The sequence below is a fragment of the Furipterus horrens genome, unplaced genomic scaffold, assembly GCF_987537825.1.
Source record: "Furipterus horrens unplaced genomic scaffold, mFurHor1.1.pri manual_scaffold_13, whole genome shotgun sequence".
NCBI lineage: Eukaryota > Metazoa > Chordata > Mammalia > Chiroptera > Furipteridae > Furipterus > Furipterus horrens.
The window spans coordinates 59,841,994-59,869,840 of record NW_028327183.1 but is presented as its reverse complement, the minus strand read 5'-3'; the positions used below and the strand labels follow the sequence as shown (position 1 = coordinate 59,869,840).

At 42.3% G+C, this 27,847-nt stretch overlaps 1 protein-coding gene across 1 annotated transcript; it reads left to right on the top strand.

Moving 5' to 3' along the window:
- Positions 1 to 753: 753 nt before the first annotated feature.
- Positions 754 to 26,798, top strand: LOC149995713 (uncharacterized). The gene is given in 9 exon segments (XM_090259290.1): positions 754 to 943; positions 1,313 to 1,439; positions 1,568 to 1,642; positions 6,416 to 7,833; positions 15,615 to 15,851; positions 15,906 to 16,127; positions 17,308 to 17,580; positions 18,385 to 18,511; positions 24,467 to 26,798. Coding segments are annotated over 9 exon segments (4,107 nt in total). The 5' UTR covers positions 754 to 910; the 3' UTR covers positions 26,062 to 26,798.
- Positions 26,799 to 27,847: the final 1,049 nt, after the last annotated feature.

The following is a 27,847-nucleotide window of genomic DNA, read 5'->3' as shown; positions in this document are numbered from 1 at the left end:
TAAATCTCTTTCTTACATTTCCTTTACTTGGAAACAAACCTGGATAAAGATCCCAACCCCTCACTCCATCCCACCAGTCAGACTTGGGAGAGCCCACACCCCATTTGCTTCTGCAATGATCTTGCCTTTCAGTTCTTTCACTTGAAGTAGAGGACAAACAAGTTTAGAATTGAGATCCACTTTCCTAAACCCACTGGCCAGAGTCAGCAGACGTTGTAACTATTATTAGGGTTTTTCATCCAATGTGTTTATCTACTGGGACTTTTATCCGTTGTGCCAGCTGTTATTGAAGGTATTTTGTTGAAGTACTTGGTTGATGGTCATTTGTGAAATCCATTATTTTATGTTCTGGGTCTCTCTCTATTCTACCTAACTTTATCAGGGCAGCGGCATTTATTACACAGAAATCACTTATAAAGAAGACAAGTTTTAAATTTATATTTGTTTACCCTACACTGCAGCGTGAGGAAAGAACCCGATAAACGCGCCTTTTCTGACCATTTCCGATACTTCTTTTGGACAGACACTCAATTTTCTGGCGCTACTCCCGGGGAAAACTGCCCCTTTTTCGCTGGTGTTAGCTCAGAATGACAGGATCCCGCCTTGAACTGTAGGAACTACATTCCCCAGAAGGCTGTGCGTGGACGACACCCACGTTTGACCACGCGGGGCTCAGAAGAGCCGTTTCCGGCCGGCGTTTCGCCTTCGCTCAGTGTCAGCTCAGGTGCTCAGTGGCTGCCGCGCGGCGGCCGAGGCTGAGTTCCAGGAAGAAGGCAGCGGGGTCCTTATGCGCGCGCGAGGCTCCGCGAGGCTGCCTGGGTGACGCGCACGGGGCCGCAGCGGGGACCGCGGGGACCGGAGCGCCCCCTCGTCGGCCGCCGCTCGCGCCCCGCTCCGCCCACGGAGTGTAATGGCGGCGGCCGCGCTGAGGCGCCCGGCTGAGGTGAGTGCGCGTGCCCCGGGGCCTCCCCGCTTCCCCTGTCGAGCCCGGCTGGCCGAGTGCGGGGCGCCGGTCACGTCCTGCAGCGCAGGCCCCGACGGAGCTCTCGGACCGCAAGGCTGTCGTGCGGTTTTGCGGACGCGTGAGCGCCGAGGGGCCGCTATGTAAGCACGTGCAGGGGCGCCTCCCCCGGGCGGAGCCGCGACCCCGGGGCCCTTCCCGGGCCGGCATGAAACGTTCTGAGTCGGGGCGCAGCGCAGAGGGGGTTGTCCGCTCTGAGCTGGGAGCACGTGGAACGTGGGGAAGTTTTGTATCGAGTGGGATTGCGGGTCTCAGACAGACTCCCGGGCTCATTTGTGTTCATCCCGACAGGTTGTCGTGACCTTTGCGGATGTCGCCGTGTGTTTCTCCAGGAGTGAATGGCGCCTCCTGGACGAGGCGCAGAGACGCCTGTACCTGCGTGTGATGCGGGAGAACTTCGCTCTTACATCCTCGCAGGGTAAGACCCCGCTCTCTCCCGGCGCCCTCGAGCAGGGTCGGCATTTCCCCGGAGCCTCTGCTCCCGAGGGTGCGCTGTGCTCACGTGCGGACTGTGGGCACTGCCCGCGTCCCCGGTTTCCCGGGTAGGTCCTGGCCGTGGCGGGGCTGCCTCGTCCGCGCTGCCGCTTCTCTTGCTGTGGCCCCAACACCTGCAAGACCACTAACACGGACCCTTTGGAGAGAGCGAGAAAGAAACATTGATTTTGCCGTTCCACTTTTTTATGCTTTTAGTTGTTTATGCTTGTATGTGTTCTGACCAGCGATGGAACCCACAACCTTGGGGGTCAGAATGTCACTAACCAACTGATCTACCGTGCTCCAGGGTGCCCTGTATATTTCCTGAATTAGTTTCTTATCCGAATCAGGTACACATGTTTTTCACTTCGCTTTTTTGTACTTCCCAGGTACTGTGTTTTGTTTTGTTTACAAATTGGATACTTTAGGAAACACTTTGATCAGCAAATCGACTGCTGCTATTTTAATAGGCTGAGATTCTGATTAGCAATTTTCAGTGAAGAATTTTAATCGTTATGTAGATTTTCTTAGACAAAGCTGTTGTGTTACTAGACTACAGTGTAATGTAAATACAACTTTTTTATTCACTTGGAAATAAAAAATTGTGACATTTTTTCTATATCGTGATATTCGCTTCATTGTGGTCCTCTGAACTGAATGAAAAATATTTCCTAGGGATATCTTTACATGATTCCCAAGTATTTTTTCCCATTTGTAGATGTCCTATTCATTTTGTTAACTGCTGTTGTGCTGTGCAGAAGGTTTTCATTTGTTGTAGTAGAATCTGTTTATTTTTGCTTTTTTACCTGGTGGTTAGTTTCACAATCAGTAAATTATTGCCAATACAAAGCTCTGAAGCTTGTTCTCTAGGTGTCTTGAAGGATTTTAAGGTTTCCGGACTGACATTTAATTTTCTGATCATTTGAGACCTAATTTTTATCAGTGCTTTCCAGTTTTGTTGTTTTACATAGGAATAGGTAATTATCTCAGCACCATTCATAGAAGAAACTATCTTTTCCCTCATATGTTTCTTCTGGTTTTTTTCAAAGATTAATAGAACGATGTGCCTGGGTTTAAGTTTTTATTTTATTTTTGTTTTTTAATCTATTCTGTCCTATTGGTGTGTGTCTGTTTATGTGAATAACATACTGTTTGGTTGCTTGGGCTGCATAATACTCTGAAGTATTACAAATACTATTACAGTGTGATACTTCTAGAACTGTTCTTGCTCTAGACTGCTTTTCCCAGTTGAGGTCTTTTGAGGTTTCCTACATTTCAGGATTCTTTTTTAAAAAAATTCTGTTTAAAATAACATTGGAATTCTGATTGGGATTGCATTTGACCTGTAGATTGCTTTGGGGAGTATAGACATTTTAACAACATCAAGTTTTTAAACCCAAGAACACAAGATGTATTTTCATTTATTTCTGTTTTCTTCTACCTCTTTCATCAATGTCTTCTAGTGTTCAGTGTACAGACCTTTCACGTGATTGGCTGAATTTACTACTGAGTTTGTTGGTGTTTGTTTTTTTATTTCAAAGTATATTTTATTGATTATGTAGTTACAGTGTTCCCAATTTCTTTTCCCTTTGCTCCCCTCTGCCCAGTACCCTCCTTCCCTCCAACAATTCCTTCCCCCTTAGTTCATGTTCATGGGTTGTGCATATACATTCTTTGGCTTCACCCTTTCCTATATCATTCTTAACTTCCCCCTATTTCGTATCAACCGATTATGCTTCTTAATCCCTGCACCATTTCCCCATTTCTCACATTCCCCCTCCCAGCTGATAACCCTCCTGGTGATCATACCTATGATTCTGTTTCTATTCTGATTTCTTTAGGTGGATTTTGTTTTTATTGTTTAGATTTGGTTGTTTATAATTGTCATTTTCTTGTCATTTTAATGTTCATAATTTTGATCCTCTTTTTCTTAAATAAGTCCCTTTAACATTTCATATAATAATGGCTTGTGATGATGAACTCCTTTAGCTTTACCTTGCCTGGGAAGCATTTTATCTGTCCTTTTATTCTAAACAATAGCTTTATCTTGGTTGTAGGTCCTTGCTTTTCACCACTTTGAATACTTCTTGCCCCTCCTTCCGTTCTTGCAGTTGCCATGGGGATCCTCTAAACTTTGAGAGACTGTCACATTTCTTCCATTGCCCTAATCCCCACTGGTTCTTACAGATAGAAGCTATGAGGCTTTATTTTCCCTGCTCTGGGCTGTCGTCTGGCCCTGGGCTTGACTCGCTCCCCAAGTGTCCCTCCTGGCTTTTATCCACACATGTTAACTGCCCCTCCTATCCACTATCCATCAGGATGAGTATTTCTTAGTTAAATCCTTGGTGGTGGTTGGACTTCCATACAGTTCAACTTTATGGCATTTCTGCTTGTTTCTTGTTTTGAGGTTAATTGTGATTCTTATGGTTCTACAAGGAGGCAAAGTGTATCCACCTATTTCTGCATCCTGGCTGGAGGTCATGTGGTTCTCCTTTATTTTTTTTTTGTATTCAGATGTTTTGCCCTGGCTGGTGTGGCACAGTGAATTGAGTGCTGTCCTGTGAACCAAAGGGCCGCTGGTTCGATTCACAGTCAGGTCAGGTGCCTGGGTTTTGGGCTGGGTTCCTAGTTGGGGTTGTGTAGGAGGCAGCCACACATTGGTGTTTCTTTCCAGTTCTCTCTCCCTCCCTTCCCTGCTCTCTAAAGATAAATAAAGAAAATATTTTTTAAACATGAAATTAATAAATTCAGATGTGTTTGTTTAAGATTTATTATTTATTTTTAGAGGGGAAGGGAGGAAGAGAGGAAGAGAAACATCAATGTGTGTTAGATAACACTGACTGATTGCCTCTTGCACACCCCCAGCTGGGGATCCAGCGTGCAACCCAGGCATGTGCCCTGGCTGGAAATCAAACCAGCAACCTTTTGGTTCTTAGGCCAGCACCCAATCCAGTGAACCACACCAGCCACAGTAGTCCTGTGTTCTTCTTTTTCTTTTTTTTTAAATTATTTTATTTATTTATTATTAGTGGGTGGGTAAGGGAAGGAGAAAGAGAGGGAGAGAAACATCAATGTGTGGTTCCTCTTGTGCACCCCCAACTGGGGTTCTGGCCTGCTACCTACTCATACCCCCTGACTGGGAATCAAACTGGTGACCCTTGCTTCACTGGCCAGCACTCAATCCACTGAGCCACACCAGCCAGGGCAGTCCTGTGGTACTTAATAACAAAGTTTCATAGCATTTTTCTCCGAAGCGGTCATTAGTGCCAATGCTGCAGTAAAATACCGTGGCTAACAGAGGTACCTTTGACCCTTGTCTTCTGTACGTCACCATCTGCACATAGCTTTGCACATTCAGTCTTCTTATTCAATCTTTCTCAGCAGTTCTGCATTTTTTGCTTTCCTTCATTGCACGTTGCCTTAATTAAAGTCTTGTTCATCTCTCCTAGGCCTGTTTGTCGTTTTTTGAAGATTGTAGTTACTTATTTTATAGGAAGGGAACGAGAACAAAATAGAGAAGGAGAGAACCATCGATGTCTATGAGAAACCTTGATTAGTTCCCTCTTGCAAACCCTCAGCTAGGGATGTGGCCCACCCCCAAGGCACGTTCCCTGCGAAACCAACTGGTGATACTTTGGTTTGTAGCATGATGCTCAGAGCCCCTAGCCACACACCTGTGGGCTAGGCCTGTGTTTGATTGTGGATAGCTGCCTACAAGTCCCTGGCAAGGAGGTGAATTCTCATATCTCCTGTTCTGGTATTTGCAGACATCACTCACAGAGATCATTTCACTGGATTCTGTTTGTGCTGTCTTGTTCTATCATAGTTCTTGCCTTCCATGTCTTTAGTTTCTCTCTTGGGATTTTTTATCCGAATCTCATGAAATGGCTCAACTGAGAGTTAAAGGGACAAGCCATTCCTGTGACTTGATTCATGGCTGGGTGGGCTAGAGGGGGTTTTGACTTTTTCAGTGGCAACTGCTGAAGGTTTAAAGGGAGGGCCTTGTTGAGATCATAATTAGGAACTCATTTACTTAACAGTGTGTGTTACCATTATCTCTGTCCCACACCTTAATGTACTTGAACTTGCTTATTGTTGACACTTTTCCAATTACTCAGTTTAGCAGTTATCATTTCTCCAAGGATTCACAGCCCATGAACAATCTCCACTTTTCTAAATCCTTCACCTCAACCATTTTTCTCACATCTTTGCTTAATTTTCAACAACCTGGATCAGTGCCTGCAGATCCTCATAGTGTGCCCGTATTCCTTTTTTTTCCATTATTTTTTAATCCTCACATGAGGATATCTTTGTTGGTTTTAGAGTGAGAAAGGAAGAGAGGGAGAGAAATGTGAAAGACATTAATTTGTTGCCTCTCGCACTCACCCCATCTGGGAATAGGGATCGAACGTGCAGGTTAGGTATGTTCCCTGACTAGTAATTGCACACACAACCTTTCGGTGTACGTGATGATGGTCTAAGCAACTGAACCACATTAGCCAAGGGTCCCATTTCTTAAATGGATCTTGTATATGGTGTACTCTAATGCAGTTGATTTTTATGTGTTAGGGCACGTTTAAATTCTTCCACATAGCTTCTTATCATCTGGAAAAATAAAAAAGGTCCTACTAAAGAAAAAGTCCTACAGGAAGCCACTTGTGGAAAAATAACTAGTAGACTCTGCCTCCTTTCTCTGTTTCCCAATCTATATCTGTGTCTTTTTTGGTGAGGTCTTCACCATTTATTGACTTTGGGGACCAAATAATATACAACACATTTTTCCTGATAGTCTTAACTCTTTGAGCTTTCTTCAGAATCATCCCATGGAATCATGCTTAGCTGTGCAAGACGGACATTTGTGATGGAAATATTCCTTTTGTATTGTCAACATTAAATTCCCTTGTGTGTCCTTTTCTTCAGGGTGCTGCTGTGGAGCAGAGGATGTGGAGGCACCTAATGAACAGAACCTTTCTATACAAGTGTTGCAGGCAAAGGATCCCAAGGCAGCTTCTTCCCAGAAGAGCCACCCCTGTGAGAGTTGTGAGCGCGTCTTGAGAGACATTTTCCACTTGGTTGAGCAGCAGGGAACACAGCACAGCCAGGAATTTCTCAGGTGTGGTGCATGGGAAAAACGATTTTACTTCATTGCAAAGCACCACCAGCTCCCGGAGCAGCACGTGAGAGAGAAGCCTTCCATAAACGGTGCGGACAGGGCCTCACTTGGGAAGGGCTCCAATCTCAATGAGTCCCAAAGACTTTTTAGCTGCAGGGAGCTTGGGCAGAATGTTTTTACCAGCACTGGAAATATCCAACAACAGGCTAGTCACACCAGGGAATGGACAAATGAAATGTCAAAATCGGCGGTGGGTTTTCAAAGAAGAAAACATTATCACAAAAGAAAGAAATGTAAGAAAGCCATTGGCTGCAAACACGCATGTCTTCCAGACCAGGCTGTCCAAACTGGAAGACAGTGTTTTGCATGCCATGAATGTGAAAAATGTTTTCTAGGAATCTCTGAGCTTCGTTATCATCAGAAAGTTCACTCAGGGGAAAAACCATTTAAGTGCAGTGAATGTGGGAAATGCTTTAGAAAACGCAGTGTCCTTATTCGACACTGTAAATTTCACTCTTTAGAAAAGTCCTATAAGTGTGGTGAATGTGGGAAGTCCTTTAAACAAAGTTCAAACCTCACTATACACCAGAGAGTCCACACTGGAGAAAAGCCTTACGAGTGTGGTGAATGTGGAAAATGCTTTAGCCAAAGTTCAAGCCTCAGTCAACACCAACGGGTTCACACTGGAGAGAAGCCATATGAGTGCAAGAAATGTGGGAAATATTTTACCAGAATCTCTGGCCTTAATCGTCATCAGAGACTTCACACTGGAGAAAGGCCTTATGAGTGCAGTGACTGTGGAAAATGTTTTAAGAGGAAAGGCCACTTTCTTTGTCATCAGAGAATTCACACTGGAGAAAAGCCTTTTGAGTGCAGTGAATGTGGGAAATTTTTTATCACGAAAAGCGAACTTCGTTATCATGAGAGAGTTCACACAGGGGAAAGGCCTAATGAGTGCAGTGAGTGTGGTAGATCTTTTATCAGGTATGGTGACCTTCGTTATCATCAGAGAGTTCACACAGGAGAAAGGTCATATAAGTGTAATAAATGTGGGAAATCTTTTACCTGGAGCTCTAGCCTCCTTTATCATATGAGAGTTCACACTGGAGAAAGGCCTTATGAGTGCAGTGAATGTGGGAAATCTTTTATCAGGAACTCTGCACTTTGTTATCATGAGAAAACTCACACAAAAGAACATTATCATCAGAGTTCAAACAGAACAAAGACTTTTTGAGTGTGGTAAATGTGAGTAATGTTTTAGCCAAAATTATATCATCTTTGGACACATGAAGGCTCCCTTTGGCAGAAGTTTTTAGGTGTGTAGAAAATACAGTTTCTTTGTTCAGTTTAACAACCTTGGAGGAAACCCCGCATCATTTTTCTGAATTTAATCGCTTACATCCAAACATCAGTGGAGGTTAGATTGAGATAATCTTTAGTTCTCTGGAAAGCACTTTTTTTTTAAGAAGAATTTTATTTATTCTTAAGGAGAAGGGACAGGACAAAGAGAGTGAGACAACAAACATTAATAACATAACTATCAGGATGAATTGAACGCACCCCAGTGAAGGGACTGAACCTGCACCCCTGCTGTGCCCTGAACAGGAATCAAAGCAGGGACATTTTGCATTGCTGGATGATGACACAACCAGCTGAACCACATGGATCATGGGAAAGCATGTATATGTGTACATGTTCTAACCTGCCCAGGGCTCTTGACAGATTTACGTCAGTGCATATTTCCGTGGCTGAAGCTATTTCACCTGTACCACCTAGCAGGGCGCTGCCCCCCTTTTTTTTTTTAAATCTTCTGTTTTCATCAGTCACTGTTCTACTGTCCTCAGGGAAGCTGACTTTGTTCTTTGGTTTGTTGTAGGAAATGAGTACCCTCAGCCTTTAGCAGAGCTGTATTTTCTCCACTCTTGACTAGTTGTGGCATGAACATGACTCAGTGTTGACACCAGAAAACACCGTTGCAGTTCAGCTGGCAGCTGGTAAAAAAAACTTCAGGGAAACGTCTTTTTTAGATAGTTCTGGTGAATATTTCCAGTGTTGAAGTCACAGGCATGGAAGGAGAGGTCCATGTTTCCTTGCTGTATAAAATAATAAATATTTGTTTTTGTTTAAAGCCCCTTAATTTTGGATGTTCTGTTTACTGTGTGGGGTAGCATAAAAGCAGATTTTTGCTGTACAAGCACAAAGAAGTGAACAACTTTTATGGCGGTTTCAGATTTTCTCTGCCTTTGAGGTGGCGGTATGGTGCCTAAAGTAGCTCACTGGTTTTGGCTAAATTTGAATTGCTGTCCACAACCTCCTAGGTCAGATTGCAGAGCTCTGAGATACTCGAAGCCCGGATGCTCTGTGTGTGAGGAGACTCACAGCTCAGTTTCAGGATGGGTAGGGGTGACAACTTCGGTTGCACCTGGGATCAGAGTGACTTACTTTCTCTGTCGGAAATGCACTACTTTCCAAGGGAATTGTTCAGAAACTCTTGGAATCAACCCTAAGTCCTAATGTCTACAGTACAGTCAGTGTAGGTTACTTGCTGTAGGAACACAGGGGTTATGGGAAACCATGATTACTATGCAGTCACTGTTCTAATAGAGATTGGAGGAGACTGCAGTCAACTAGATATAATGTGCCTCTTCTAAATGTGCACCCAGAAATTTTTCTGTGAAAAATACTGTCGGATCATTGTGTGCACAGATGTGATGCTCTCCAGGTATGTTTATACTTATGGCCAAAGTCATTGTCATTGAAAATCATCACAAGATTTTGGGGATTTCGTTGCCTTCTTAGATGTTCACCTGAAGATGATTGGTGTTAGAGAAAAGTGGTATCTTATGTCCAAGAATGCGCTTTTTGTTGACCCAGTCAACTTTCCTGTGAAAGATCTTCCTTGTTTCATACATTGTCAGGGAGAAGTACTACCCTTATAGTGAGTGCATGACAACGTGGATTGAATATCATTTCCAAACCTATTTCTAAAAAGTGTTGGGTATATAGATTTATTATGTTGAACCATTTTTTAAAAAAGATTTAGCGAACAATATATTTCATGAATAGTATTTGATGAGTCTTTACATATGCATGAGTGTGAAACCATCACCACACTCATAACACTGACTGTATCTGTCACTGTGTGTTTACCTCAGGTCTTTATATAATTTCTGTCACCCTTCCTTTCACAGTACTCTAAGGAACCTCTGACTTACTATTCACCCTAATAGGTAACTTTTCATTTCCAAGAATTTATGTGATGGGAATAAAGGTATTTCTTTTGCTTTCATTTATGTTGCATAAATAGTTGGACGTTCATTTATGATACAGTAGTAGCTCATCCTTTGCTAAGAAATGTTCTTATCTTTAAATATATTGACATTTGTTTATCCGTTACTTTGTTCATAGGCATTGGGTTATTTCTAACTTGTGACTTTTGAAAATAAATCTGGAAGAGCCCTGGCTGGTGTGGTTCAGTGGATTGAGTGCTGACCTGTGAACCAAAGTGTTGCCATTTCGATACGATATCAGGACACATTTCTGGGTTGCGGGCCAGGTACCCAGTTGGGGGTGTGGGAGAAGCAACCACACATTGATGTTTCTCTCCCTCTCTTTCTCCTTCCCTTTTGCTCCCTCTAAAATTAAAGTCTCTAAAAAAAGGAAAAGCCCTTAGAAATGTTTGTTTATAATTCTTAATATAGATACATGTTGCATTTATCAATACCTCAGTGTATCCTCACAGTCATTACCTAAATTAATGTATAAATTAAAGGGTAGCAATTTGTGATCCAAACTGATTTTTTCATTCTTTCAGCACTGTATCAGACTGGATTCCTCCATATCCTAGATGATGCTTGGTTTGGTGAATTGTTCTTTAATAAAACTTTAACTGTTGTGCTACCTCACTATGTTAGACTGCATTTCTCAAATGATTTACAGAAAGATTTCTTGAGATGTGTATTTGTTATTTCTGTATCTTCCAAAATATGCCTCATATATTCTCCCAATTGATTAATATGTCATTTTTCTGTAACAAAAGGACAGAAAAACAAAGATGCATGTTGAAATTTCACTCCTTTTGTTTCTTTCTGCTTTATGGAACAATTGTTTTTCATACAGGAACAATATGTTGTAACATATTTTACTTTTTAAATGCTATGAGTTTAAAATTGTAATAGACACTTACAATTATGACCCACACCGTTAACATTCTGCATCACATTTAGAAGATTAAACATTGGAAAATACAATAAGCTTTTGGTTTGTGTGTTATTCCATATTTTTGGTTTGATATCACAAGAACTACTGCTTTTAGCAAAACTCGGGGATTAGATAATGTGCTGATGGGCAAGTGTCGCGGACCTCCAACTAGCAGGGTCCACGGCCTTGTGAATGAAATGAGTAAATGCACAGGAACTGCAAGAACGCTGTGGAGAAGACCGGACAAAACTGGCCACTCTTGAGAAAAAGTGCAGTTTGCCCCTCCCTGAACAGGCTTTTATTAATGATTTAGGTGGATTACATCCAAGAAAGTTATGAATCATTGTGTCAATTATTGCCTTATATGATTGTTACTTTTATATAACAGAAAAGAATGTCACTCATGCATAGATGATAAGATTAACTCATCTAGCCACATCCTGTTCTGAAAAATAGGCCCAGAAGAGGTGCTAAGAAACTGCTTCAAGGTTACACGCTGAGCATCTGTTCTTAGCCCAGGATGAGGGGGTCCTTTGGCAGAAAGCAAGCTTTTAAGCTATCATAGAAATGCAGGCATGATTCCCCACAGGAAAACCGGTGTATGGAGTGGGTCCTGTGTGCTGCCCTGCTCCCAGTGTTTTTCCAGATCTGGGGCGGAGCTGCACTTGCCATCACCAAGCACTGCAGCTTCCCATAGGTAAAGTGTTTTGAAGTCCCAAAGTTCAGTGCCGTGGGAAATATGGGGCACTTTTCAGTCTTTAAATGCCCTGGGTCAGGCACCGTGGATTTGAGATTTTGATTTCGGAATTTTATAGGTACTTGCAGGAATAGGACCCCTTTCCATAAGCTGAGCTTCATTACTCGTTTGGACAAGGGGTGAAAGCTATGTCTCCGTCGCTGAGCTGTTGGAGAGCGTCAAGAGCTGTTGGTGCTCATTCGCTGTGCAGCAGCTGTGCGTGTAGCCTGCCCGGGGTCCAGCTACTCCAGGCTCTGACTACAGAGACTTACACAGGCCAGGAACTCCTCCTATACCCACAAGGCCATGGGATTGGGGAGTTTGTGAGAAAGTTGGTCTTTCAGGAACCTGCTGAGTCGCCTGTAGGCCCCAGGTGCTACTGGGCACTGAGGCCTCAGTGTGGGGTTTCCATCTGGAAATTGTTGAGTGACTCCCTAGAACTTCCTGAATGTCAGTTGGTTCAATGTGGCTGGCAGGTAGGTAATGCTGGCACTTACCTTCGCCTCTGAGGATCAATAACAGTAACAAATGAGTACTTGTCAGCGCCAGGATTTCAGGGTTAGCTATTTGAGCATTTTCCTTTTAATTCTCAAATCCTAGGAACTGAAATACGTTTTCAGTTGCTAAGGAAATCAGACTTGGAGAAATGAAGTAGGTTCTTTAAGTTTACACAACAGAGAAGTGTCAGATTCAGGAGGTTGGACTTTAACCTGGAATTCAGTCTCCTGAGCCAGGGACAATCCTCCCAGCACTGTTTTTGAAGCCCTCACTTGGAGGCTCAGATGAAGGTGCTGTTTCCATTGTTGCCATTATGATTCTCCCTCCCACTCCCATTTCTCTAGTACTCCAAAGCACTTACCCTATGCCCCTCAGGCTTAATGGTAATGCCATCATCTGTAAGCTGCGGTGGTTTTTCAAGGGGAGTATTGGATTTGAGTCTGAGCTGCAATTTGTGTGCGTCTTTGAGCCCAGCAAGGAGTATGACCCTCAGGAGAGCTGCGTCATTTGGGCTGGGTCTCTGCATTCCACCCATCTTTGGGTGATAGGCTGAGACATCATCCTTTGAGGTGAAGTTGATACCTCAGTTAGTCTCAGGTTTTTTTTGGTACATGGCTCTGACTTTCACTCTGCAATATAGGGAACAACAAGATGTGAAAGTTGGGACCTCATATTCGGAAGTGATGCTGGAGAGCTCAGTTACCGTGATCTCACTGGGTGAGAGGTCACCTCTCCATGACAGGGCCCCACTGCTCATGTGGTTCTGTCCTCTGTTGAAAGTGGATTTAGAGACAGTGGTGCTAACCATGGCATATTGTTTCATTTTTCAACAATCATTTTCTGATTGTTCTATGCAGCCCTGACCATATTTTTAGCCCACGTCATCCTTTTTGGTGCTCCTCTGTCTGCACAAGAATCTTTGTTTTGGGACATCGATTTTTGTGAACTCAAATCCTGATCCCAGCTCCGAGCACACTGGCGACAAGTCAGAAGTTTAACCCAGATTCCGTTCATCAGAAAGATACTAATACACTTTTTAGAGCATAAGGTTTATAAGAAAAATGACCTCTGGCGGCTTGCCTCGGTTTGAGATTCATGTGAAGGGGCTCATTTTCCACTTAGGGCCCATATCTGGGTTGTAGGTTTGGTGCTGTCTCACGGCACTTGGTGAAGGTGGTAGATTGGTGTCTTTGTCTTTGTTTCTTTCTTATCTTTAATATCAATATTAAGGAATTAAAAAATTAAATGTATGTCACATTAAAGAAAATAAGTATAGTCATGGCTAGTACACAACATGAGTCAGGTTTAAATTTCTGTCATTGAGCCCTGGATGGTATGGCTCAATGGATTGAGCATCCACCTGCAAACCAAAGGGTTGCAGTTCATTTCCTGGTCAGGGCACATGACTGAGTTGTGGCCCACGTCCCTACTGAGGACACAATGGGTGGTAAACAAAGGACACTGCCTTCTAATAAGAAGACATTTAACCTGAGCTGTGACTCCACTGGAAACATGGCTACCATGAAATTGTTGTTTCTACAAAGGGTGAGTCCTTTTAATTCATGAGAACTTGAGGAAAAATAGGTAACAAGGATAGCAAGTTGTTAGCAGAAAAATTAAGAAGAATTGAAGACAACACATGGCATTGTGTTTCATTTCTGCAACAATCATTTAGTGATTATTACATTTCATGTGATTCAGAGGCTCTTCTAGTCTGTGTTATATATCAAAGAATAATAGTGTTTGCAACCTGGCTTCCTCAAAGCCTTTCTTTCTTGAAGGCTGGCCAAGAAGTCAAAAAGAAAATATATTTTATGTTATACTAAATTTTAAGGTGATAGGTGCTGTTGAAACATGAAAAAAGCACACCAATACACTAGTTTGTGGATCCTGAGTATTTTAAGAGGTCTCATTGAAAGGGGGAAAAGATTCGATTAAATCAGGATACTGTTCCAAGAGAAATAAAAATGTACAATTTTCCCATGTTCGCAACTTGACTAGAGTATCAGACCATTTATTGTGATCATTGTTTGAGTTGCAGGGTGCTGGAAATACTGTATTTTTATTATTTTTAAGTAATATCTGGTAAGTTTTTGTCTTTTTTAACACTCATGTTTACTTTTAATATTTTTCCTGATTGGTTTATATTTTAGTGTGATGTTTGCTCTAGATTTTTTAATAAGACAAGCTTTTTACAGTATTACTGATTTTAGATATCATTTCATATATATATGCTCCTATTTTTGTTTATTCTAATATTTTATGTGCTTTTTAAGTTTCTGTGGTATATATAAGTTAAGTCAAATATGTACTTTATTTACTTTAAATATAATGAATCAATAGGTTCCTCTTATCTATTAGCAAGGAAAATGTCGCCCTTATCTTAAATATGTCTTGACAGTACAAAATGTGCTTCGTTAAGATAATTAAAATATCATTTTGAAATTAAAATAACAGGAATAAGTTTGTCAGATGTTAAGTCTTACATTTTTTCAAAAATGTATTTCTCTTAATGTTTATAACTAAATATTTGACTTCCATTTATGTTTCTGTAGTTTGTGGAATGAAGATGTGGAGGTAAAATCCAGGAGACAGAATGTGTGATCAATAACGAACGGAGTGTTGCAGCTCGCTCAGGCTATCAGCAAAAACTAACAGTCCAACCGTTCCTTTTATTGAGTTAGAAACGTTACTAAAAATAGAATGAAGAAAAAAAGAAAAGCTTAAGTGTCTAACATACATTCTTCCCATGGAATGGAGGTAAATGTTAATTTTGCAAATTTACAAAGCAAAGCAGTAAAGCATAGGGGTCCGTTCCACAAGATATGTTATCACTATGGGAAAGGAGACACTGTTCTTGCTTCTTTGATCTCAGAGGCTTGTGATCCGGCCACCAGGAGCTGTGTGCAGCTGCTGGCATCAGGGGGACTCATGTGCAAGTCAGGGCCGATGGGTCACAAGGCACCTGGATGTTGGGGCTTGTGTGTAAGCCCCCAGGTGCTTTCCTTCTTGATTCCCTCTTCACATTTAACCTTATATTTTGTACCTTAGTTCTTTTTTGTATTAAATGTTTGTCTTACAGTCTTGTGTTACCATTCTCGTATATGTGATGATGTGAGTAGGTGATTTGATATATTTTTCCAGACCGTCTAATGCAGGAGGACCTCCTTTATCTATGAGTGGCTGTGTGGAGTTGCAGAGATGATGCATGTTCATTTTCATGCAGGCAAGACCCTTCACCAGGAACAGATGGCATCTTTTATCATTTTCAAGATCTCTTTTAGACCAAGACAGTTATCTTCCATTATCTTTCCTGGCGTGTGTGGTTCTTTTATCTTGAAATGAGGTGGGAAACCCCTTTTCAGCTCCTTGGATTCTAGGAACTACAGTCCCCAGAAGGCTGTTCGGGGCTGAACCAATGGAGGCTCAGAAAAGGCATTTCCGTTAGGGCAGAGCGCTTGTGGGCGGGACTTCCGTCGCCCAGCTGGCGGGCCTTTTGTCTTCTCTCAGGATCACCTCAGCGGTCCGATGTTCCGAGGACATGTCGGTGACAAGAAATCCGAGAGACGTAGACGCCGCCGCTTACACGCGATTGTGAGTTTGCCGCGGAGATCGGAACTGCAGTGCCGGGCGCCCCCTCGTCCCCGGGCCCCCGCCTCGCTCTGATGACAGCGGCAGCTCTGAGGCGCCCGGCTGAGGTGAGTGCGCGTCCCCCGGGCCCTCCCGCTCCCGCCTCCTCCCACCGATCCCTGCAGCCCGGGTGTGGGACGCCTGTCACGTCCTGCAGCCCTGGCCACGGAGTCCGAGTCGTGAGGCGGTCGTCGCTCTGACGGAATGAGGTGCCGCTGTGTAACGACACGCAGGTGCTACTCACCCGAAAGGGCCCGCACACCTGGCGTCCGCGTTACATCAGCTTTAAACAGTTTATGGCGGAGCCGCGTCCTAACTGCGAGGCGGAGGGGTTGCGCCTTCATCGCAGGGTCCTGGGAGCCCACGAAGGTCGTGACCGGAGAGGGAACACAGGCTGCGTCATGGTCTGCAAAGCTTCATACGTCCTGCTGAGACAGAAAACCGACTGGAGTCAGGTGATGAGGACAGCGAGGCCCAAGAGGAGGAGTCCTTTTTCGACGTCACAGAGGGAGAGACACTTGCCCTGACGGTCACCTGACTGCGGGGCTGGGCCGGCTCGGACCTGCTTACTGGGGCTGAAGGATGGGTGCCTGCGCGTTCCTACACCTTCTGAAGTTGAAAACGATTTTGTAAACTAGACAAGGAAGGACAGGGTGTCCCCGTCCCTCTCTGGTGGTGACACTATCTTATTGTGTCTAAAGATCTTACCTTGGTATTTTCCCAGCTTTCAGTTTGGTGACCGTGGGTATACCGCAGTCCTTAGCGCAGGTCACAGGTGATATCAAGGTAGCCCTATTTTGCTGTCAGTGAAAGAAACAGTCAGACTTTTAGAGAGTTTTTTAATTAATTAATTTATTTTTTAGCCAAATTGATGACGATTGTCAGGAAACAATCTCAGAGTAAGAAATGCTTCAGAAAATAACAGGTTTAGCACTTATTTTGTACATCAGAATCAAAAGGGAAGACATAATTGGGGAACTTGAAGTCCGTTGGTGGTAGGTTCAGGAGACAGGAGAAAAGAAAGCAGGAAAATCCCTAACATTAGATAAAAAGTAAAAATGTTCTTTTATATTGTTGGATATAGCATTGTTAATATTTCATTCATTAACACAACAGTAAGAACAGTGAGGTAGTGTTTGATCTCATCTTGTACAGAGGTTTTGCCCTCAGGTAAGAAAAAGGGAAACTAACCTGACATTTCAAAGGTATGTTAACTTAGGTACAAAAATACAAAGATGAGCTCAGTTAAGGTAAAAACTGACTTTCTTCATGGAACTTACCAGCCTTAGACAAAACTCCTTGCTGTGACTTGTTTTTAGTAGAAAGTTTTAACTTCAGACCATCTATATGGGTATTTTCAGTCTCTCAGTTTGTAAGGCCATCATGGAGGACTTCCCTGAGCTGGTCACGTTTAGCATGTGACCTGCGTTTTTTCACGATCCACACAGGCAGCCGGTAGAAGTAGTTCTGGAGGGCTATCCAGGGAGAGACACCTGCACTTGCAAATGCTTGGAGGTGCCGCAGTGCTGGGATTAGGTACCTCAAGTCTCCTGTCTTTGTGTTGAAAATAAGAATCAGACTTGTAAAGTGGCCCAATGATAACTGGTTGAGGGAGATAATGGGGCATTTCTATAGGAGAAAGGAGTTGGTCTCCTCTGGATTTTAACAGGCTCCATCTGGCTGCTAGTGGAAAACATGATGGCAGTAAAAGAGGAGGCAGGATGCCCAGGACCAGGAGAGTTCTATCATCTCAGGAGAGATGATGATCCAGAGTTGGACCTTAGAGGTAGAAGAAAAGGTTCGATTCTTCGACCATTATTTTATTGTATGTTTTCAAAACTACCCGTGTTTTTATTCCTAGCAGCTGAAGCAGTGGAGGCTCCATCTACTGGACTAGGGAAGATGGTGGTAGGTTAACACTCTTTGGGAATATTTGAAGGTCCTTTTGGTTCACACTTTTAGAAGTTTCAAAGAGCCCTGGCTGGTGTGGCTCAGCTGATTGAGCGCCAGCCTGTGAACCAAAGGGTCGCCAGTTCAATTCCCAGTCATGGCACATGCCTGGATTGCGGACCAGGTCTCCAGTTGGGAGTGTGGGAGAGGCAAGCACATGTTGATATTTCTCTCCCTTTCTCCCTCCCTTCCCCTCTCTCTAAAAATAAAGAAGTAAAATCTTAAAAAAAAAAAGGTTTCATAGAGCAGTGACTGAAAACATAGTTAGCAGCTGAAGACATAGATCTGGAAATCTGTGCATGAGGGCAAGTGCAGTAGACCTGAGGGTGTGAACCTGGGTGTGAAGCTGTGATGGAGGTGAAGTTCACACAATGGTACACTGCTAGAGGAAGTGTGAGCTGATGGTCTGGGTGCCAGGGATGGGGACATAAAGGTGAAGCATAAGTCCATGTTTGTCATTGTCTTGGAGGCATGATCTGAGATACTCAGTGAAATTGCTTAGCAAGAAGAATGGGGCCCTGCAGGCTCAGCCCTGATATTAGATGATATTTTCTGCCCCACCTCCTCTTATTCCACCTGCCCTTACTGAGGGCGATGTTAGTGATTAATGAGGCTGATGAGACAGTAGGCAGCCCAGGCCAGGCACCAAGGGCTGCTGTGCTTTCCTCACTGTAGGCCCTGCAAGGGGCTGGCCATGGGGAAGTATGGGATTGTGGGATCTCAGACAGACTTTTCTGGATTTATTTATGTTAATTCTGACAGGTGGTTGTGACCTTTGAGGATGTCGCCGTGTATTTCTCCAGGACAGAATGGCGCCTTCTTGATGAGGCTCAGAGAATCCTGTACCTGAATGTGATGCTGGAGAACTATGCTCTTATATCTTCGCTGGGTAAGACCCTCTCCCTCCCACTCTTCTGTGGCATGCCTGGGACCCCAAGTCCTCAGGGTTGCTGTTTCCTTCTTGTACCCTAATCTCTAAGGGTCCTGACCAGACTTGGCTGTGTCTTGGAAGCATGACATGGAGACTCAGTGAAATTGCTTAGCAGGAAAGATGGGGCTGTGCAGTCCGGCCCTGAAATAGATGGCATTTATTTGCCCCTCTTCCTCTTATCCTACCAGCCTTAGGTGAGGTTGATGGTAGTGCTTAATGAGACTGTGATGAGATGGTAGGCCCAGTAGAGAACTAGAGATTTGCCAGTCTACTAGCTCGCAAACAGAGTTTATTAGTGATACATTCTCATGGAAGACTACAGGCCTTGCCGAGGTTGGGGTGAAAGGCACAGGTTCAGGGCAGGGCACGGTAAGCGTGGCAGGAGCAAGGGTGGCACAAAGCATCAGATCCTTTGTCCTAAGGACTTTTATCTTTGGAGGGACGGGTGAGGGAGATACATATTGATTATCAGGTAAAGGTGGCATTCCAAATATAGTACTGTGCGGGGCAGAGTGGGGGTTATTAACTCGGATTCTTATCTTGCTCCAGATCAAATTTGTTCATCTTGTAATAGAGATAACCTGTCAGGAGGCAGTTAATTAAAGTTGAGGCAGTTACCCACAGTTGTTTATGGGTTCTTTCTGTAAGCTTTAGGGATCCTCTCATAACACAGTGACCTGAGATAGGCAATTAACCGAAGTTGTTTTATGGACCTTCTTCTTTGTGCACTGTGGACCCCCTCTCGCCTTTCTTCCTGGCCTTGGAATGAATACGCAGTTTCAAAGGCTTTCTGTCCCACACAGTGGAAATGATACATAGAATTTCAAGGGCTTCCCTTCTTCCATGCTAACATGGTGTTTTTTGTGGTGTTCAGAACGCCGGGCATTATTGTGGGACTGGGCTCAGGACTGCTGAGGTCGTGGAATTGTATTCCACCTGACTAGCTCACCCTTGACTATGTCCAGTAGTCCTTTTAACTTCATTGCTTCAAACTTTAATGAACTAACTCACCAAAACCAAACCCTGTGCTCTCCTGGTTACCTTCACTAGAGCTTTCATTTCCCTGGAGCCCTCTGTTCCCGAGGGTGCGCTCTGCCCTCACATGTGGGCTGTGGGCACTGCCCGCTTCCCCAGTTCTCTGGGTAGGTCCTGGCCTTGGCAGGGCTGTTGTGCTTGCACTGCCCGCTCCTCTCCCTGCAGCCCCAGCACCTGCTGGACTGAACCCTCACAGGGAAGGATATGAGGTCAGTAGTGTTGCCAGAAGCCTAATGCATTTCTCATTCATTAGTGAAAAAAAGCATTTTTTATATTCTTGTTGACCATTTCTATAATTCTGTATATTTTTTATCCTCACTGGAAAATATTTTTATTGATTGTTAGAAGAAGGGAAGGAGAGAAGAAATGTCATTGTGAGAGAGAAGCATCCATAAGTTGCCTCTAATATGAATCTTTAACAGGGATCAGACCCGCAACCTACTCTTGTACAGGAAAATGCTCAGATTAATTAAGCCACTTGGCTAGAGCTGTATAAATTGCTGTGCATATATTTATTAGCTCTGTTTTCACAATAGTGGTTTTGAACTTCAATAATTCCTTATTGCCTTCAGATCTCATGTTTGATTAATGTACTTAGGTGCTCAGTGGTTGGGTGCATAGTAATTAAAGTTGTTATCCTCCTGCTCTCTTTGGTGTTATTTGCATGGAATATTTTTTATCTCTTTATTTTCAGCATATTTGTGTCCATAAAGATTTAGTGAGTCTCTTGGAAGCAGTATATACTGTGTCTAGTGGGGATTTTAATTTTTCTTTTTTTTTTTTTAAGATTTTATTTATTTGTTTTTAGAGGTAGGAAGGGAGTGAGAAAGAGAGGGAGAGAAACATCTATATGTGGTTGCTTCTCGTGCGCCTCCCACTCGGGACTGGGCCTGAAACCCAGGCATGTGCCCTAACTGGTAATCGAATTGGTGACCCTTTGGTTTCGCAGGCTGGTGCTCAATCCACTGAGCCACGCCAGTCAGGGTGATTATTTTTTTCTTTTGTAATACAAGGTAAGCGCCGCCAGGCCTCCAGTTTTTATTTATTTTTATAAATTAAAAAATTTTTAAATACGGTTAACGTACATTAATATTCTATTAGTTTCTTCATTAGACATTGTATAAATTACTAAGTCATCATATTAAGAAATCTCACATCCATCTGACACCACACATAATTAGTAGAATGTTATTGACTCTATTCCCTTGTCTGAACTTTACATCCCCAGGACTGTTCTGTAAATGCCAATTTGTACTTTTTAATCCTAGTTCACCTTATAGCCAAACTGATGACAATGGCCAGGAAGCAAGGTCTCAAATGCTTTTGTGTCTGTTTTTTTTTTATCCCTTCAGCCACTCTGTCCTTTGGAGAATTTCTTGGAAGACCTACAGTTGCCACCTTGTCATTGTTTTCTGTCTCTTTTGTACTTCCTTTTTTTGTCTTCCCATCTTACTGTCTTTTTTTGTGATTTGATCCTTTTCTCTAGTGGTATGCTTTGATTCCTTCCTCTTTGTGTGTGTATTGTATAAGATGTGCTTGTGGTTTTTATTAGACTTACATAAAGCAACTCATCCTCTTAACAGTTCATTGTAACCTGAAAACTGCTTCATTGTATACAAATATTCCAGCCTTTGACTCTCTGCTACACCACCCCTCTATGTTTTTTTTTTTTTTTTTGAAGATTTTATATATTTACTTTTTTTAGAGAGAGGGGAAGGGAGGGAGAAAGAGAAGGAGAGAAATGTCATGTGGTAGAGATTCATCGATCGGCTCCTCTCGCAGGCCCCCAAATGGGGACCTGGCCCACAACCCAGGCATGTGCCCTAACCGGGAATTGAACCTGCAAGCTTTAGGTTTGCAGGCTGGCTCTCAATCCACTGAGCCACACCAGCCAGGCCTCTCTATATGTTTTGATATCACAGTTTACATTTTTATATATATGTATATTCACAAGTTTTCATTAATCTTATTTCACTTATTGTTAGTCTGTTTTTTTTAAAGGCTGTATTTATTCTCAGAGAGAGGGGAAGCGAGAGAGAAAGAGAGGAAGAGAAACATCAGTGTGTGGTTGCCTTTCAAGGGCCCGCAACTCAGGAACTGGCCCTTAATCCAGGCTTGTGCCCTCACAGGGAATTGACCTGGCAACCCTTTGGTTCACAGGCCGTCCCTCAATGCACTGAGCCACACCAGCCAGGGCTTATTGTTATTCTCAATACACTTTATTTTTATCCTGTACAATAGAGTTAAATAAAGTACACTTCAAAATGAACTGTTTTGATATTGTGAACTCCATGACATTCCTGGCATTACCGGAAGGTTTTACACTATGCCACATTTTCCTGTTGCTATGTCGTATCCCTTTATTTCAGCAAAAAGATCTTTATTTCTTTATTGGCATTTCTAGTAAGTCGAGATAAGTGGAAATTAGCTCTTCACTTTTTGTCTTTCCTGAGAGTTTTTTTTTTCTCTCTCGTTATTTCTGAGGTAGAAGTTTTCTGGATAAAGTATTGTCAGTTTGCAGGTGTTTTCTTTTAGTGTTTTCAATATATCATTTGATAATCTCCAAGCCTGCAAAGTTTCCTCAGAGAAATTACTGATAACCTAATAGGAGTTTTTAGTCTCTTGTTTTTCAAATTTATTTATTTATTTTATCCTTTTGATTTTTGACACTTATTATAATGTGTCTTGCTTAAGTCCTGTTTGCACTTGAATCTGTGCAGGGACCTGGCAGGATCTCGAACATGGCTGTTCACGTTTCTTTCTCATATTTAGAAGTCAATCTTTAGCTCAACTTTTAAAATAAAATTTTTACATTTCTCCTTCCCCTCCCTTTTATCTATCGTTTTTCTCTTTCCTTTCCTCTGTGACTTCTATAATGCAAGAATAGGTAATTTATATGTGTTCCAAAATTTATACTGACTGTCCTTGGTTTTTTTCTTTTACATGAATGGTTTTAAATAACCTTCCTCTGAGGTGACATATTCATTTTACTCGATCTTGTCTTCTCTTGAAACTCTTGCGTTTTTCATCTTATTCGTCGTATTCTTCAGCTCCCAAATTTCTGTTTCATTTTGTTAATGATGTCTGTATTTTGAACCCCATGTTTTGTTCCCATATTTATTTCTTAATTATGTTGTGTTCCATGTATAACGTTTGTATCACACAGAAGTTTTTAAAAACACTTATTTGAATTATTTTTCTGGCAACTTATATTGCACTTTTTTGTTTTAATTCACTTTAAAATAGTAATGGTCCTTTTGTGATTTTTTTTTTCATATTTCCCTTTGTCTTAGTGTTGATGTTTGATATTAGATGAAACAGTTACTATTTTGAACTTGATGGATCAATTCTGTTTAGAGAAGTCGTTTTATCTGCGTGTACATACGAGATGCTTGGTAGGTGGTGTGTTGTGTTTTGGGCTGATAACAAGTTTCACTTTCCATTCTCTGCCCCATGAGCTGAGTTCAGCATAGTGAAGATTGAAGGGCTGTGGTTTACCAAATAGTTAGTGATTTCTTGGAGTATTTGATGGCACAGAATACGCCACTAGAGTCAATAGTAGCATAAGTCAGTGTCTTGTAGAAATTCTCACCCCTGTGTTTTGAATCTGCCATGTTTGCTAAGCCAGTCTTTCTTGCTCTTTTTTGAGTGGCTGTTTGTATTATGCTCCACTTATTAGCTCTTTGTAATATAGTGGTCCCTCTCTATATGGCGGTTCACTTATCGCGGCCTTACTGTATTACAGGATTTTAAAAAATATTGTATTTAATTATTTATTGCGGATTTTTCGCTATATCGTGGGATTTTGCGATACTGTATATGAATGTTGTTAAAGTTACATAGGTTTAAGAATGTAGAATAAATGTAAGGTTCCTACTTTGCAGGGGCGTTTAGAACATAATACCCCCGATAGGTGAGGGAATAACTAACTGGTCTCTTAACTCTCTCCCTGGTTCCTGAAGGGCTGCTATTCATCATAGATAATTGTCTGATTATTTGTGAAGGAATTGAATAGTTGTATCTTTTATTCTCCTACCTTTCTGTCATCAGTCACATAGATCTTTTTCATTTAGTGGTTTCTGCTGAGTTGTTCTGCGACACTGCTTTCCCTTTGGAGTTGCATCATCAATTTTCTACATAACTGCTCAACTGAAAGTGAATAGGAAGATTCTCTTGTGTATCAAAAGTAGAACATGAATCCAGTCATGTGAGGATGGGCTCACAGGGGTCTGGCATTGGTGAAGGGCAGTTGGGAGAATTTAATTCCGAGGCTTTGTGAAAACATAATGAGGAAGCTGTTCTCTGTAACTGTATTTTGTCACCATTGAAAGTGTACTTGTCTTTCCCCAGTGTTGGCACATTGACAATTTGTTACTTTTAATAGTTTTCACTTCAGCTCTGAGTTCCAACCAGGGATAATGTCTGCCTCAACCTCTACACCACATCCATTTCTCTGAGGAGTCTCTTTGGTGTGCTCTCCAGTTTGGGTCAATATATGTTTGACATTGAAGTATACACATATTTTGATACAAACCTTGCACAGCCTCTGCTCTGCTGCAGTTGATATTTATGGTTTGGGACACATTCATATTCCTCTACACCATCTTACATCACAGCAGGAAGGGCTTTACAGGCAGCCACTAACAGAGAAACCACTTGTAAACCCAGCCTCTCTTCCTTGTGTCCCATCCGGTCGTAATGGCCTTCGTTTAATGAGGTGCCCGTTATTTCTGACCTAAGGCGCTATTCCAGAGTCTGTCTCACTTGTCTGGAAATTATCACGCTGAAACATGCCAGATGTTACAGATTTAAATTTGTGATGAAAAACCCCCTCCCCATACATCACTGTGTACTTCACTAATGTTTGTTTTTGTTCAGGGTGCTGCTGTGGAGCAGAGGATGTGGAGATACCCAGTGAACAGAACGTTTCTGTAAGAGTCTCACAGGCTAAGAATCCCAACTCAGCTTTGTCTTCCCAGAAGAGCCACCCCTGTGGGAGTTGTGGGCGCGTCTTGAGAGACATTTTCCTCTTGATTGACCAGCAGGAAACACAACAGAGCCCGACACTGCTGAGGTGTGGGACGTGTGCAGAACCATTTTATCTCAGTGCACAGAGTCATGAGCAGCAGGAGTGGGACTCAACAAAGGATTGTTTCATAAGCTGTGTGGACAGAGCCTCCCATGCAAAGAGCTGCAATTTCCATGTGTCACGGAAGCCTTGTACCTCCACTCAGTTTGGAAAATGCTTTCTCATCAGCTCTGGACATTATGAGCAACTGGCTGCTCACATGATGCACAGAGCAAAGGAAATCTCTTCGTCTGGAATGACTTTTCAAAGGACAAAATATTATTATACCCCAGGGGAATGCAAGAAAGGCATTGACAGTGACAACACACTTGTTGAGGACCGGAAATTCCTTAATGGAAGACAGTGTTTTGTGTGTTGTGAATGTGGGAAATCTTTTACCAATAGCTCTTGCCTCCATGTTCACCAGAGAGTTCACACTGGAAAACGGCTTAATGGGAAATCATTCACCAGCAGCTCTGACCATGGTAAATATCGCAGAGTTCACACTGGAGAAAGGACTTATGTATGTGGTAAATGTGGAAAATCTTTTACCAGTAGCTCAGGACTGTCTTATCATCATAGAGTTCACGCTGGAGAAAGGCTTTATAAGTGCAGTGAATGTGGAAAATCTTTCACCAGTAGCTCTGACCTTTGTAAACATCGCATAGTTCACACTGGAGAAAGGCCTCATGTGTGTGGTAAATGTGGAAAATCTTTTACCAGTAGCTCTGCACTCCGTTATCATCAGAGAGTTCACACTGGAGAAAGACCTTATAAGTGCGGGGAATGTGAGAAATCTTTTACTGGTACCTGTGCCCTCCGTCGTCATCAGAGAGTTCACACTGGGGAAAGACCTTATAAGTGTGGTGAATGTGGGATAGCTTTTACCCATAGCTCTACCCTGTATAATCATCATAAAGTTCACATTGGTGAAGGGCCACAAGATAGTGGTAAACGTGGGAAATCATTTATCAAGGGGTCTGCCCTACATCAGCATCAGAGAGTTAATACTGGAGGAAGGCCTCATGAATGCAGTGAATGTTGGAAATCTTTTACCAGTAACTCTGCCCTCCGTTATCATCTCAGAGTTCACACTGGAGAAAAGCCTTATAAGTGCGGTGAATGTGGGACATCTTTTACTGGTAGCTCTGCCCTTCGTTGTCATCAGAGAGTTCACACAGGAGAAAGGCCTTATGAGTGCGGTGAGTGTGGGAAATCTTATACCAGTAGCTCTGGACTTCGTAAACATCATGGAGTTCACACTCACTAAAGGCCTTATGAGTGCAGCGAGTGTGGGAAGTCCTTTACATGTAGCAGTCCCCTCTGTTGTCATCCAAGACTTCACACTGGAGAAAGGCCTTATGCCTACAGTGAATATGGGAAATGTTTTTCTTGTATCAAGTGATTTCCACTAGTATGATAGTTTATACTGTAGAAATGCATTTTGAGTGATGTGAACATGGGAAATGTTTTAACTGTAGCCATTCCTGCCTTGTCATTAGAGGATTCACAATGTCTAGTTATTATAACTTAAGAAAGTTTGGGAAATCTTTTATTTTCTATCCGTTGCCTTTGTTATCTTCTTACAAGTCACACAGGAGAAAGCTTTTATATATGAATGCAATTCGAGAAATTTTTTTTTTTTGTACCACTAGCCTCCATTATCCTGAGTTATACTTGGTGCAAGGCCTTATGAGTACAGGGAATGGAGAAAATTCTTTCCTGATCCTTTCTCCTTTCTTATCATCAGAGATTTTACACGGGAGATAGGCCTTATGGGGACATCAGATGTGGGAAGACTTACCTCGTAGCCATGGCCATCTTAATCATAGTTCACACTCTTTAAAGGCTTTAAGAATGAGGTGGACATGTGAAATCTTTACCCGTAAGTCTCTACACTTTTGACATTGGAGAATTCTCACTGTGTAAATGGTAGATTTCAGAAATGTATACCTTTTTTTCAATGTAATGACACTGAAGAAAACTCTGATAAAACATCTGTGACTAAATTTACATGTTCACGGAATGAACATCTCAGAAGTTTAATTTTTATGTTTTGAAGAACTTAACAAGGTACAATCTAAACTAATTGTGCCTTTATGCATTCTTACTCAGTGTGAGGGTTGCATTTCCCCACTCTTAAAAAAAATCTTGATTTAATATTTATGATTTTAGCTGTGTTCTTATATAATGTCATGCTCTTTCTGTTGTTTTAGTTGTATTTCCCTAAGGTTTTGTGATGAGCATTTTTGGAAGTGTATGTACTACTGATGCGTGGTTAGTAAAATGTATGCTCATAATTTACTTATTTCATTAATTTGGACTACTCTTTAACAAATAGGACAGTGAAACAACATAGATCTGTGTTGTAATGTCACCCATTTTCATCCTTGAGTAACATAATTTCTGTTTTATGAAATAACTTTTATGGAATAATTGTTTTTAATAGTGGAAAACATATCCAAATTATTTTATTTTTATTTTTTGCTGTACACGTTGCAGTAGATACACTTCATATACTTTAAAGAATAATCTCCATTATTAATACACATCATCGCTTTTGTAAATTCAGATATTTAGTAATACGATAAAAAGCCTTGGTTTTTAGTTTTTTGCCATTTCTGTGGTCTGTCATCTGGCGCTTGCTGGGCTGCAGCAGGACTGAAGGTGCACCAGGTGGTGTGTGAGGACGAACAGGTATTTGTGGAGCTTCAGAGCCGTTCTGGAAGCCAAACAGAATCAACAGTGATTAGACCACCTGGACCTTGGCCATGCTTCCGGGGTTTACATCTTAGATAATTGACTATTGTTATAATTACAGGAAAATGATGCACTTCGCGGGTCTCAGGATTTTCCTGTGTAAAATACGGATAAAAGGCATCCTTGCTCTGGGTTGAGCGGCACAGTGGGTTGAGTGTTGTCCTGCAAACTGAAGGATGCAGGTTCAATTCCTGGTCATGGCACTTGCCTGAGCTTTGGACTAGGTCCCTAGTTAGTGGAGTGCCAGAGGCAATGAATTGATGTTTTTTTGCAGAGTGATATTTCTCTCCCTGTCTTTTTCCCTCTCTTATCTGCTCTCAAAAAATAAGTGAATATAAATTAATAAAATATATTTTAAAAAGAGCAGGCTTCATCCCTGAAAGGAAACAAACCCCATTTGAGGCTCTTTACCAGAGCTACCTGGCCATTCC